We start from the raw sequence: 14,154 nt of genomic DNA on the forward strand, positions 1-14,154 counted from the left end.
CACCAATTCATGCCTACTATCTGCAGTAATGATCTGTTAAACATGCATGTCTGCCTGGTGTATAAGTAAGAATTAAAATTGCCTATATAATGGAAAGCTTTTCTCCCGCCTGACATTTTGCAGGAAAAACCACTTGGGTAAGGGATACAATCCCTGGAATTTTCATCTCAATGAACAAGCCAAAATCAAAAATGAGGTTTTCACTGCCACCAATGGAATTGTTAAAATAAAACACACAGATGTGTAGTTATAATAAAGAAAAAGAATATAAGTTTCTAATGGACATCCCTAACTTGGGAGGGGTGGGGTAGAAGACTTATCTTTTCTATAACCTTTTTACCTGTTAGTTCTGGACCTTACATGTTAGTTCTGGACCCTGAACTAACATGTGTGTTACAATAAAAGTTTAATTGATCAGGGTCTGTAGACTTTTTTTTTTGAGGGGGGGGAGTCATCCTTCTTTTTAATCTGAATATTTGTAAGCGGCTTGCTTTCCTAATAGAGATATGTGCTCCTTCAGATGAAAGTAAGGTTGCCAGCGTGAGGCTGGAAACTGGCGGGAGACTAACCTTTTTTGGGGTGGGGGCTCGTCAGTGACGTGATTATGACACTTCTAATCATGCTGGGAGTGACATAATTATGCCAGTACGCTGCTAATCTGCTCATTCCCTGCCATTTTTTCTCCTGCCAGCCTGCTGACCGGCAGTGGGAAGTGCTGGCAGAGGTGCGAGGTCTCCAGCTGTAGTGGGAGACCTGGCAACTATGGCTTAAAGGAACCCCTCAGATAGTTGCCTACACTTCATGGGCACTGGAAGCAGCAACTATGGTTGGATTGCTTCCAATAGTGCTGTAGCAATTAGATTACAGATCTATATAAAATCTTGCAAAATATATGCATAGTACTATATTGTATTGGCTGTACAATACTTGGAAAAACGATTAGTGTTAAAATGAACATAACCGCTGTCTTACTTGGAGTAGGCCAGCATGTTGACCATATCTACCTGACTTTTTTTTGTTTTGTTAGAAACAATCGTCTTGTTTCTTCAAAATCTGATTCTGGTAGGCTTGTGTATAAATGTTGTGATCCGTGAGCCAATTCAACATATTCTGTTAAGGTCCTACTTGAGTTTTTAGCAGCTTTGTAGAGTTCCTTCACCCCCACAAAAAATTCCTAATGTTGCTGTGAATTCATTTCTGAGCAACATTATATAATAAATAAGTCAACGTGGTCAGAGAGGATACACCTTTTGACTACTGAGGAATTACCGGTCCTACATTTGTTCTCTAAAAAGGTTTCTGAGTGAAGCATATCCTTCTTTGCTTGTTTAAACAAAATACAGTTGGTTAAAGAGTAAAAATGTGTCATACATAATATATATATTTTTAAAAGATTCATATTTCTGTTGCATAGAAACAAGTATAAAGAAGCAACAGTTTTTAAAAAAATTAAAAGTGTGAGTAGGTTTTGATACATATTCTAGTTTTATACAGCACTGGTGTTTATTCTTATTTAATGTATCCCCAATTTCTGTCACTCTTTTCATCTAGCCCTGTTATAATAGCCTCGACAAATATATCAAATTCTGTTGTTCAAGGGCAAAATGAGGATTTTCAACTCTGACTCATATATATTTTTTCTACTATTGAATTTTTCTCTCACTTCCTCAACTCTTCAGTTCCACCCACCATTTCTGGCAACAATGAAATGGTGACGGTTGTGGTTAATAATCCAGTAAGGTTGGAATGTGAAGCTCGTGGAATCCCTGTTCCCATTCTGACGTGGTTGAAAGACGGTAGCCCCGTTTCTAGTGTTTCAAATGGACTCCAGGTACTATGATGCAAAGGTTAACGTTTACATTGCACTGAACTATTTAAACCAGTTTATCAAATGGAACCAATGTTGAATTCTACGGCAGGTAAGATGCGTAATTGGTTCCAACAATGGAAGTTCCACAGATAAATTTTCTGTAAAAGCTGTTTTGGTTTGATTTCCATAGGACAGAATTCTGTCTCTGCCCATGCATTTATTTGTTGGTCCAAAGTTATTGTTCCTCAGGGATGCACATTAAAGGTATGACCTTGTGGAACAAATGGGAATTTGATCTGTGTTGCCATTTTTAGGATTAAGTGAAGATACGGCAGAGTTATCAGACTTGCCATTCTTGGATGAGTTGTTTGGGGGAAATTGTTGTCAAATTTCAGACGATTAGAGCATAATACAACAGTGAAAGTTATTTAAAAGTATATTAACAGATTATTGTGTAAATAAAGCATGAAGCATGAGTCCAAAATTCATGAAGCATGAGAAACAGGGCATTATGGTTTCTAAGTATGTGATTATGCTTGTCAATTATTTGATATTCTGCACCACCCAAGTCATGCCACTTGTTTACAACTCTATCTCATTTTTAGATTCTTTCTGGTGGCCGCATCTTGGCTCTGACAAGTGCTCAGATCAGTGACACAGGAAGGTACACATGTGTTGCTGTAAATGCTGCAGGAGAAAAACAAAGGGATGTTGATCTCAGAGTTCATGGTGAGCATCCATTACAGCTTCCTAAATGTGAATAAGGAAAGCAGTATCAAAGACTGGCATTTGACTGGATCAAGATAAAGATTGCATCTACAGATATATACCAGTTTAATAATAATTTCCTGTCCCCAGGGAATCTTGGCAAATACAGATATTTTAACACACCATTACCAACCCCTTCTGTAAACTACAATTTTTGGATGTGTTCTATGACAGTGCATGTTCAGATATACTCTTAGGGCCCGTTCCTGAAAAATGGGCCCAAAGCCCTTAGGAGGCCGACTACGGCCTCCGCCGGTGCAGGGGTCCACACCGCAGGCGCCCGGAAGGCGCACGCCAGCATGAGTGGCCCCAGCGCCGGCATGCAGGGCCGGGTGCCGCTCCCTGACCGCTGCCGCCTCATGCCGCTCCCCAACCGCCACTACCTCCCGCTGGCCTCCAGCTGCTGGCACAGGCTGCAGCTGCGAGCCGGGGGGCGTTCCCGGGGCATAACAGTGCTGGCTGCGGGGCGGGGCCGGCGTCAGTAGGCCTCCCGAGCACTTTCGGCTCGGGAACACCCCTTTTTATTTTTGTAAAGATACGCCAGCATTTCGCTTTTAGCTGGCGTAACTCCAGTGCAACCCTATGAGGGTTGCACGGGTTTTTGGTGCTGGGTTTTTGGTGCCAGGTGCTGTTGCCTCTTTAGGAGGCAACAGCACCCAGTTTGCCTCCTAAGCCCGGCGCGGGCATTCCTTTCAGGAATGCGCTGTTAGTATCCTTTCTGTGTGGGAATCAGAAAGTAAAAGTTAGAAGATGAAAACAATATGGTTAATTCCTGGTGATGTTAACGATCCCAGCTGCACTTCAAAGCAAAACAAAATTGCTTGGCTCTTGGGGATTTGCTGGGTGTGGAATTTGACCGGCCAACCCATTTAAGTTTGACAGGCCTGGGGTGTGGAGTAATGTTTTAATGTCTCGTCTGTTTCCTCTTGCCCACACAACGCACCAACATAAGCTGCTTCTAGAGCTATGCAATGCAGGTGTGCAGACATTTCATACACTTTAACAATTGAACATGGAAGAGACATTTAAAGATTACACCACCATGCAGTCGCCTTTTGCATCTTGGTAGGGTTGCTAGCTCCAGGTTGGGAAATACCTGGGAAATACCTGAAGATTTTGGGAGTGGAGCCTGAGGAAGGTGGGATTTGGGAAGGGGAGGGACTTCAGTGGGGTATAATGCCATGGAGTGGCCATTTTCTCAAGGTGATCTATGTCACCTGGAGATCAGTTGTAATAACAGGAGATGTCCAGTCACCACCTGGACGTTGGCAACCCTATATCTTGGCAACAACCACAAACAGTAACAGCTAAGTGGGCCTTCAGTTACAATAAATTGCAACAACTTAGAATTAAGCAAATATTAGTATTGGTTCTTGTAGGTTATCCGGGCTGTGTGACCATGGTCTTGGTATTTTCTTTCCTTACGTTTCGTCAGCAGCTGTGGCAGGCATCTTCAGAGGAGTAACATTGAAGGACAGTGTCTCTCAGTGTCAAGTGTGTAGAAAGAGTAATATATAGTCAGAAAGGGGTTGGGTTTGAGCTGAGTCATTGTCCTGCAAAAAGTATCAAAAAGTAAACCCACCAAGAAAATACAACAGATGCTACGATCAGCAAAAGACAAAAGAGACCCCCTCACCTCTGCAGGAGTATATCGTATACCTTGCAGTTGTGGACAAGTTTACATCGGGACCACACAACGCAGCATAAAAAGAACATGATAAACAAGGATAAAAGAACATGAAAGATACTGCAGACTTGGCCAACCTGAGAAATCAGCAGTGGCTGAACATGGACTGACCCAAACAGGACACAGGGTCTTATTCCAAGACACTGAAATACTGGACAATTCTACCAACTATTTTGTCAGACTGCCCAGAGAAGCCATTGAAATTCATAAACATCAGCACAACTTTAACAGAAAAGAAGAGAGTTTAAGAATGAATAAGTCTTGGCTTCCTGTCCTGAAAACCTCCAGACTAACAAAGACTACAGTCCACAATAGCCATGCGGATTAGCTTTGGATTCCACATGTTAACAGATCACTTCAGGATACAATGGTTGCATATTAACATACCACACCCTCATTAGCACATTATCTTGATACTTACAGGACAATGATTAGCACATTACCCTTTGATACTTTTTGCAGGACAATGACTCAGCTCAAACCCAACCCCTTTCTGACCATATATTACTCTTCCTACACACTTGACACTGAGAGAGACTGTCCTTCAGTGTTACTCCTCTGAAGATGCCTGCCACAGCTGTTGGCGAAACATCAGGAAAGAAAATACCAAGACCACGGTCACACAGCCCGGATAACCTACAAGAACCAATGAACTCTGACCGTGAAAGCCTTCAACAATATTTCAAATATTAGTATTCTTGGTGAGACAGAAACAATCCTTAATTAATAAGACATTTTCCCCCAAATAAAATATACTTTAGGTGAGCCCATTCAGACATTATGAGTATATCTAAAAATATAATGTATAAATGTGACAAGCTCATGTCTGCAACCATGTCTTTTATCAGAGAGCCAGGATTGATTGTAGCTCCCCCCCAAATGTCTTATTGGTTGCAAATCTGGATTTGTTTCCCAAAAAGGGCTTCTTTTAGTTGTAACAAAGCTTTGCTTCCGATTTTGAAACTTTGGTTTTCTTTGAATGCAGTTCAACTCACATGATAGAGAGGGAAAGCTATTTGAGGTAAACTATTTGCAAATAAAACATCTTTTAGCAGTGCTGGGCCCAAATGTTCTGTTCTTCAGTCATAACGAACTGTGGCCTTTGCAAATTCACAAAGGGAGTAAGATAAACATGGATGTTTCTAACAGTTAATGTTTCTTATCCACAGAGTCCAGACTTTCCCCTACATTATTTCCAAGCTATGCAATCAGTTGCCCTGCTTAATGCTTCCTGTACTAAGAAAAGCAAGGCGATCTTAATGACTTTTTGAAGAACAGCATTGTTCATACAATCTATGCTGCAAAGTTCATGCTGCTGTTTTAATCTTCTGTTTCCCAATTAACAATATTTATCTCTGAGGTATGCTACATACAGTGGACAGAGATTAGTCTCATAGTCTCATTCATATCTTCTCTGTTTTGTTTAAATTTGACATGTTGTTCATGGTTAAAGGTGTGCGCATCTAAAAAAAATTTAAAACCCGATATTTCAGGATATGCGGAGAAATCACTGGAGGCTTCAACAAAAAAAAACCTTAAGAGTGCTGTAGGATTTTTTAAGAGCAAGTACTTTGGACTACATGATTCATTATTGACATTTTGCTGTACATGCCAAAGAAGGTCTTCAAGACTGTATTGAAGTCTGCTTCATGTATACACCAACCTCCAGGTACTAGCTGGAGATCTAGCTTCAATATACACTAACCTCCAGGTACTAGCTGGAGATCTCCTACTATTACAACTGATCTCCAGCCGATAGAGATCAATTCACCTGGAGAAAATGGCCGTTTTGGCCATTGGGCTCTATGGCATTGAAGTCCCTCCCCTCTCCAAACCCTGCTTTTTTCAGGCTCTGCCCCAAAAACCTCCCGTTGGTAGCGAAGAGGGACCTGGCAACCCATGTCTTACGTGGGTGGTGTGAGAGCGTCTTCTGATCTCATATCGTTCTGATGACCTGTGTAGGAAGAAATCACATTGGTCTGCTGGATGACCTAGCTGCCTCTGACACCTGCGATGTCCCTCCCTGAGGGTTGTGCAGCTCTGGAGAGGACAGGAAACATATCATCCAGACTGGAACAGCTCTTTTTCGAGAGCCAGCATGGTGTAGCAGTTAAAAGCAGCGGAGTTTAATCTGGAGAATTGGGTTTGATTCCCTGCATCTCCACATGAAGCCGGCCAGGTGATCTTGGGCCAGTCACAGTTCTCTCAGAACTCTCTCAGCCCCACCTATCTCACAAGGTGTCTGTTGTGGAGAGAGGAAGTGAATGCAATTGTAAACCACTTTGAAATTACTTAAGGTAGAGAAAAGTGGGCTATAAAACCTTCTTTTTCCTCCCAAGTAGCAGGGGATCCAGCCAAGTGGAACAGTTTACCACATTAATAACACAAGAATGTTGCCAAGTCTTTAGGAAAGAACACCTATAGGGAGGGAAATATATAAAGGCTGTCACTGTGCACTGCCTAATAAAAAACAAAAATAAAAACTGAAATATGATATGTCAGAGGCCTGGTGTGGGGAAAGTGGTTAGAGAGAAGCCTTTCTCTCTGTCCATAATACTAGAATTCAAGGAGACTTTACAAAACTGGTTGGCAGTAGATGCAAGAAACACATTAGAAAGTGCTATTTTAAATAGGGTAGCAAGGCTAGCCTGATCTCACCAGATCTCAGAAGCTAAGCAGAGTTGGCCCTGGTTAGTACAGGTTGAGAATCTCTAATCCGAAAGGCTTGTGACCAGAAGTGTTCCGTATTTCAGATCTTTCCGTATTTTGGAATATCTGCATATACGTAATGAAATATCTTGGGGATGGGACCCAAGTCTAAACACAGAATTCATATATGTTTTATATACACCTAATACACATAGCCTGAAGGTAATTTTGTACAATATGTTTAATAATTTTGTGCATGTGGGGCATTGTGGGGAACTTGCCATTGCCGCGACTAGCTTGCCATTTTATTACCCTTTGTGGGTGCTAAAAAAGTTTTGGATTTTGGATCATTTTGGATATTGGCTTTCTAGATAAGGGATACTCAACCTGTACTTGGACGGGGGATCACCAAGAAATACCAGGGTTGTTATGAGGAAGGCAATGAAAAGCCTTTTCGGTTGCCACAAGTTGGCTGCAACTTGATGGCACTTTACACACACAGTTGAATTGTGAAAAGCACAGCATGAGATGCAGTGTACTGGCTGGGCAGGTGGGGCGGACTGCTATTGCAGCACTGTGCAGAGGGAGCTGAGGGAGGGAGTGACAGGAAGCGAAGGAGGGAACAGAAGCCAAGGCTTCTGCAGCCTGAAGGCTGCACTAAGCAGTAGAGACAGTGGGGAATGCAAAGTCCAGTAAACAATCCAGAAGTCAGGCCGGGGGCTGGTGCTTATCAGCAGGGTTGTCAAAGAGACAGTCTGAGGTCAGGGTCACTGGCAAGTCAGTCAGTCGTTGTCCTAAGTCAGTCCGGGGTCGAAGGCAGGCAAGAGAGTACCGGAGTGGAGAGTGACTGAGGCCGGAGTTCAGTACTATGCTTCCACGCCTAGGTTAACTTCCTCTGTTCCTTAAATCTGGCCTGCTATCAGAGCGAGGTTGGTCCTGCCATCATTCACTGTCATTTCCCACAGCTGCGATATCTCGCCAGACCTGAAGTCTTGCTGAACATCTCCTTTCACTCATTAGAGCTCTAAGTTTGTTCCTCCTACGAGCTACTGGGGAGGATTCCTCTCCTTCTGATAATCGGCTCTCCGCGGGGTCTGAAATTCCTCTGCCTGACTAGGTGTTGCTGCCTCTGTTGGCTCCTTTAATCCAACAGCTGGTTCAGGAGGCTTGTCAGCTGCATTCTCTGGAGAGACTGCTAATTGCTCCAGCTCTACATCTGAGATCGCAGATTCAGGTGGGGCCATGACATGCAGTGGCCACTGGCTTAGATAGGTTTAAAGGGTGGGGGACATATTTATGGAGGATAGGTCTGTTGTTGGCTATTGGCCATGATAGCTGAACAGGACCTCTGGGTTCAGAGGCAGATAGTTTCAGATTGTCAGATGCTGGAGAGCAGTCAGCAGCTGAGGGCTGCTGCCATTGAGCCCTGCTTGGAGGCTTTCCAGTTGCATATGGCTGGATTTGTTGGATCATTGGTTTAATATAGCATAGCTACTCTTACGTTCTTAAAGACAGGGAGCAATTACACTGGAAGACTAAGAGGCAGTAAGTGACACAAAGGTGAGTTCAAGTTAAAAATCAGTATTCAAGTCTCAGTTCATCTTTGGATATACTAGGATATGGTAGGATCTCCTTAAACAGACTGTTACATATCAGCCCCTGTTGCCCATCCATGAAATGAAACTCACCTCATGGGGCAAAGTGAGGGAATATCTGCCTCCTGGTTTTTGACACAATGGCTTGTGCCTGTTGTGTAGACCTGCCATTGTGGGTCACACCTGGAATTATAAGATGATGTTAACATGGGACATACCCTAATTCAACAAACACTTATCTAGCAAAGTTAATTGATACTCAGAATGTTCATATAATCAGATCTTTGAACAAAGATGAGTACAGGTGGTAACAGATTGGATTAATATCTGCCAGTGAAGGGGAGATGAATGAAATGGTCCTTTCCTAGTCTTTGATTCTTCAATAACACATTGTTCTATAACCAGCATCAAACAGTGGCAGATTTCTAAAAGGTACTGACTTCATTTATTGCAGTTAAGCAAGATGGAATTAAATTTGATAACATTTGTTCCTGTAGTTCCACCAAACATTATGGGAGATGAACAGAATGTCTCTGTGCTTGTGGGAGAAGTTATAGAACTCCATTGCCAGAGTAGCTCCATTCCCCCACCTACACTGGACTGGCTGAAGGATGGTCGGCCCATGTTGAAGAAGGCAGGTCTCAGCATTACTACAGGTGGAAGTGTTTTAAAGGTAAATTAAAACATCTGTATTTCATCATGACTAACTCCCCAATGGTCAGTTCAGTATTGTTCACCGCATATATCTCTTAGTTTAAGCTCTGCCTTGTATCTCCAGAACACATTTTGTTAGCTCAAGTTTCCTACAGTGCGACCACTGTGGTGCACTGCAGCGCACTGCAGACCTACCATCTAGGTGAAGACTCCTTGCATTGGAGGATGGCACCACCACTTGTGGAATGGTTCTATGAGATCCAGCCCCCAGTCTCTAAGGTTTTGTTTTAGGTAGCTCTAGAAAGCAGCTGTCATAAAAACTTCTGTTTAGCTGCTGAGCCATGAACAGCCCTTGATGATGTACTAAGGGATGGGTGAAAATACCCAGTAGCTCTTGAAGTCAAAAGGCCGTGCTTTCCCAGAAGTCTCCAAGCTCAGTGGTCGGTGCCTCAGTGCCTTGGCAGGTGATTGGAATGGCAGGTGTGTACTGGGGAAGAAGGTATGCTTCTATGGTAATGCATATGTCTGCGATGGCTTTTTTTAAAATTTCTAGATTGAAGAAGCACAAGCCCAAGACACTGGACGCTACACTTGTGAAGCTACCAACGTGGCAGGGAAAACAGAAAAGAACTACAATGTCAATGTATGGGGTAAGATTTATAGGCTTTGATATTGTTCCCATAAAGCAGTGAACTTCAGCGCATAGGTTGTGGCTTCTGGGTGGCTCACAGAGCCCCACCGGTTGGGTCACAAGCCTCCAGAGATCTACCATTTTTTGCTGGTAGTTGTTTTTTTATGAATGAAGAGCAAGGGAACTATGCCTTCTGTCTAGAAGCCGCAGGACAGCTAGGCAAGGTCACGCAGCTGTAGAGAGTATTCTTCCATAGCTCTTGCCTCTATCATGTTTCTTTCTTATACCTTCTTATATCTTATACCTTCTGGTGCTCACCTTGTGTTTTCTGTCCCTGTCTCTCTTGCTTGTAGCCAAGATCTTGGCACTAATGAGGTCATCACTTTGGATTAGGGTTGCCAACCTCCAGGTTGATCTCCTGCTATTGCAACTGATCTCCAGCCGATAGAGATCAGTTTACCTGGAGAAAATGGCCGCTTCTGCTATTGGACTCTATGGCATTGAAGTCCCTCCCCAAACCCCACCCTCATCAGATTCTGCCCCAAAATTCTCCAGGTATTTCCCAACCTGGAGTTGGCAACCCTACTTTGGATCCTCCTTTTCCTGTCATATGTGACTGATGTAACATTACTTCCTTTCATATACTTGCGGCATGGTGGTTCCCATGGGGGCCACCTGTGAGTTAAAGATGACTTCTGTGTCTTGAAAGGCTGAAGACCACAGCCATAATGAATGAAACTTCAGCTGGACATGAATGAAATGGTTGCTACTGGAATTCCCTGGGCACATTTTAGGGAAGCAGTTAAGAAATCCTCAAGTCCACAACTCTGGTGCACTTCAGGTGACCTTGTTTTCTAGTACAGGATCTGATGACTCCTTCAAATTCTTCAGAGAATACATGAAGAAGTCTTGCTGCAAACTAAGGAGTACGTCTTAGTAAGGGCTTTTTCTGATCAGGGAGGTAGGATGGTGTTACACAGTTCACTAAAACAAATTAAGTCAACCTTTAATGGCCTGAGGAGGAATCCGTTGCTTACTGAAGTAGTGCTGGCATTTAGTGGTTAGAGCACATTTTCAGACTGGAAGAATCCGTTTGGTGGGGTTTTCAAGACATTATGGGTAGGATATGTGAGAGCAGTAGTTTAGTAAAACTACAAGTTTTCCTCTGCCACCCTCCATAGAGTTTGAATTCATAAATAACTAGTTGAATAGGCCTCACTTATGCAATCTTTGTATCCCTTCAGTTTCTTGTTTAAGCAAAAGGGGAAGGATCTTCTTCTTGTGTTCTGTGTGTGTATTAAGTGTTGTCAAGTTTATGATGATGCTATGAATTAAAAATCTCCAAAATGTCCTATTGTTAACAGCCTTGCTCAGGCCATCAAACTGAGGGCCATGGCTTCCTTTATTGAGTCAATCCATCTCATGTTGGGTCTTCCTCTTTTCCTGCTGCCTTCAACTTTTCCTATCATTATTGCTCTTCCAGTGACTCTTGTCTTCTCATTATGTGACCAAAGTACAATAGCCTCGGTTTAGTTGTTTTAGCTTCTATGAAAATTCAGGCTTGATTTGATCAAGAATCCACTTATTTGTCTTTTTGGTGGTCCACAGTATCAGTAAAACTCTCCTCCAACACCACATTTCAAATTAATCAACTTTCTTCCTGTCAGCTTTCTTAATTGTCCAACTTTCACACCCATAGATAGTAAGGGGGATTACTATAGTATGAATTATCTTGATCACCAGCAACACATCCTAACACTTAAGGATCTTTTTCTAACTCCTTCATGGCTGCCCTTCCCAGTCTCAGTCGTCTTCTGATATCATGGGTGCAGTCTTCCTTTTGGTTGATGATTGAGCCAAGGAATAGAAAATCCTTAATTTCAATTTCTTCATCTGCCTAGTTGTGTAATTCCTCTGTAGTCATTGCTTTTGTCTTTCTGATGTTCAGCTGTAATCCTGCTTTGGCACTTTCTGCTTGAACCTTCATCAGTAGCTGTTTCAAGTCTTTACAATTTTGTGCCAGCCCTATGCGGTCTCCATAAATCAGCTGTAATTTGATGGTGCGTGCACGCACACACACGCTGTGGTGTCATTTGCATCTCTCAATGTTCCTTCCGCCAATTTTCATTCGAAATCTAATCCAGTTTTTCCTCATGTTACCTTTTTCATTACTCTGCAGAAAATTTTCTCTTCGTAGTGGTGTGTTCATCCATGAGCATTTGCTTCTTTCCTCTGCTCATTGCTTTGTTTTGTGCCATGAACACCCAATCAAGATGGGCAGTGTTTGTAATGCAAATCATTCCCTTTGTGATCGTTGAAGACAAGATGCAGCTCAACTCTTTGGGCATCTAGATTTTCATTAAAGTATTTTTGAGTAAGGGGATTCTCTTCCCAGCCATGGATTTGCCTGTGTAAACCATCTGTGGAATCACTTTTGAGAAATTGGTCTTTGTTTGCATACTGGGGTTGGGAGCAGTGCCGGACAGCCTCTTGTGTTGCAGATCCAGGCTGTTTCTCTCTTCCAAGTATCAGTCTGTTCTCCAGAGCTCTCTTCAGTTCCAGAATCTGGTAACATTTGTTGATCGGCGTTAAAGGCTCAGCTTCTTGGAGACTGTAGCAAGCTTATTGGTTTGAAGCAGGACCGCTCCCTCCAAGTTTAAAGTTGGTGTAACACAGTATACAGCCTCACTCCTGCCAGCATTGAATTTCATGTATCTGTTTTGTGTTTAAAACACCAAGAAAATCAAAGAGGGTTGGATGAAAAAGTGTTTTTCTCCCCAATTTTGCCCAGTTACAGTATTCTGAATAAACAAGGACACTCATTTGTATATATTCCTTGCTACGTTTAACTTGCAATTTTTTTTATTTGAAATTAAAATCAATCTGAGAATTCACATATATTTTCTTCTTATATTTTTTGTGTCCTAGTGTTAATCTATTTTACTTTGCTATTTTTATTACTTTTTTCACATTGTCCTTCTCTAGTGCCACCAAGTATTTACAGTTCAGATATACTCACTCAGCTGACTGTAATCGAAGGAAACCTCATCAGTATGATCTGTGAGTCCAGTGGAATTCCACCACCAGCTCTCAGCTGGAGAAAGAGTGGTAAGCAAAAGTCTTTTGTGAGGACTCCCATAGGAACTTATTGGTTTCCACACTTTTGTGTTTAGGAGCAGACTTATCTCACTGTTTGGCAACCCCCCCTCCCCCCCCCAAAAAAAACCCCTGTATGAGTCTCTTGAATAAGAATATGGTTAGTTTAGGGCTTTACTAGAAGAGACACTGAGAAGACTTATAGGTTGGATCCCATGGATTTGTTCTGCTTGTAGGAGCAATTTCATCCAGTGGAAAGAGTCCTCCCCAACAAAAGTCACTTAGAAGACCAGCAGAAAGCGGGGTGGGGTGGGGTGTGAAGAAACTGCTGCCGCCGCGCAGAAGGCGCGATCACGATCGCGCAAAAGGCACGATTGGGTGGGGTGGAGGGGAAGAAATTGCCGCCACCGCGCAGAAGACGCGATCGGGTGGGGTGGGGGGAGAAGGCGGGACAGCCCGCCCATCAGCTGGCCGGCGGGAGCGCGCTGGGAGAGGGCCCGGCAGGCGAATTACCATATTGACCCGAGTATAAGCCGAGGTGAGTTTTTTAAGCCAAAAATCATGGCTAAAAAACTCAGCTTATACTCAAGTATATACGGTAAATAGTTTACCAGCTCCAATCATTTCATGCAGCACTGTGGATCAGCAAGCAACAAAAGTAGTTGAAATTATGAAGTAAAAGGGTTTGGTTTCTTAGACTCAAATGTTCAAACCTACATGAACTCTATAGGCAGATGGTGTAATTACACAAAATGCTTGGAGATCTGTGCTTTTCCCTTTTTTTTTAAAAAAAGAAGGCAAATAGTAGCTGCACGGGGGTCCCAATTTAGATCTGAACCATAGTTCAAGGGGATGGGTTTAGTCGTTCTACTCTGCACAGTCACCTATGCAATCTATTGAATATGTTTTAGTTGCAAAAAAATAACACACTGTGTGTGTGTGTGTTACGTGCTGTTAAGTCACTACTAACATATGGCAACCCTTTGAATTAATGATCTCCAAAATGTCCTATAATTAACAGCTTTGCTCAGATTTTGCAAAGTGTAGGTTGTGGCTTCCTTTATCGAGTCAATCCATCTCATAATAACAGTTTGATATCTTCTAAGAGTCCTCATTCTACATGCACAATTCCTGACCACAAGGACAGCTTTTGTGGAAGCTGAAGTTCAAGCACGCAGATCTCCTAAACCCACTATGAAATGGATAACAGTGTCATGATTTAGGCTGAACTTCTAGAGTCAACATGACAGTAGTCAGTTTCCAT

General features: G+C 42.7%; 1 protein-coding gene across 1 annotated transcript in view; it reads left to right on the forward strand.

Moving 5' to 3' along the window:
- Positions 1 to 14,154, forward strand: part of HMCN1 (hemicentin 1) — a 291,307-nt gene that overhangs the window by 154,758 nt on the left and 122,395 nt on the right. Inside the window, exons 39-43 of the mRNA XM_056867441.1 lie at positions 1,680 to 1,831; positions 2,416 to 2,539; positions 9,007 to 9,182; positions 9,717 to 9,813; positions 12,780 to 12,902. Coding sequence (XP_056723419.1) covers positions 1,680 to 1,831; positions 2,416 to 2,539; positions 9,007 to 9,182; positions 9,717 to 9,813; positions 12,780 to 12,902 — 672 coding nt within the window. The remainder of the gene's footprint in view (positions 1 to 1,679; positions 1,832 to 2,415; positions 2,540 to 9,006; positions 9,183 to 9,716; positions 9,814 to 12,779; positions 12,903 to 14,154) is intronic.

This window comes from Euleptes europaea, chromosome 2, assembly GCF_029931775.1.
Source record: "Euleptes europaea isolate rEulEur1 chromosome 2, rEulEur1.hap1, whole genome shotgun sequence".
NCBI lineage: Eukaryota > Metazoa > Chordata > Lepidosauria > Squamata > Sphaerodactylidae > Euleptes > Euleptes europaea.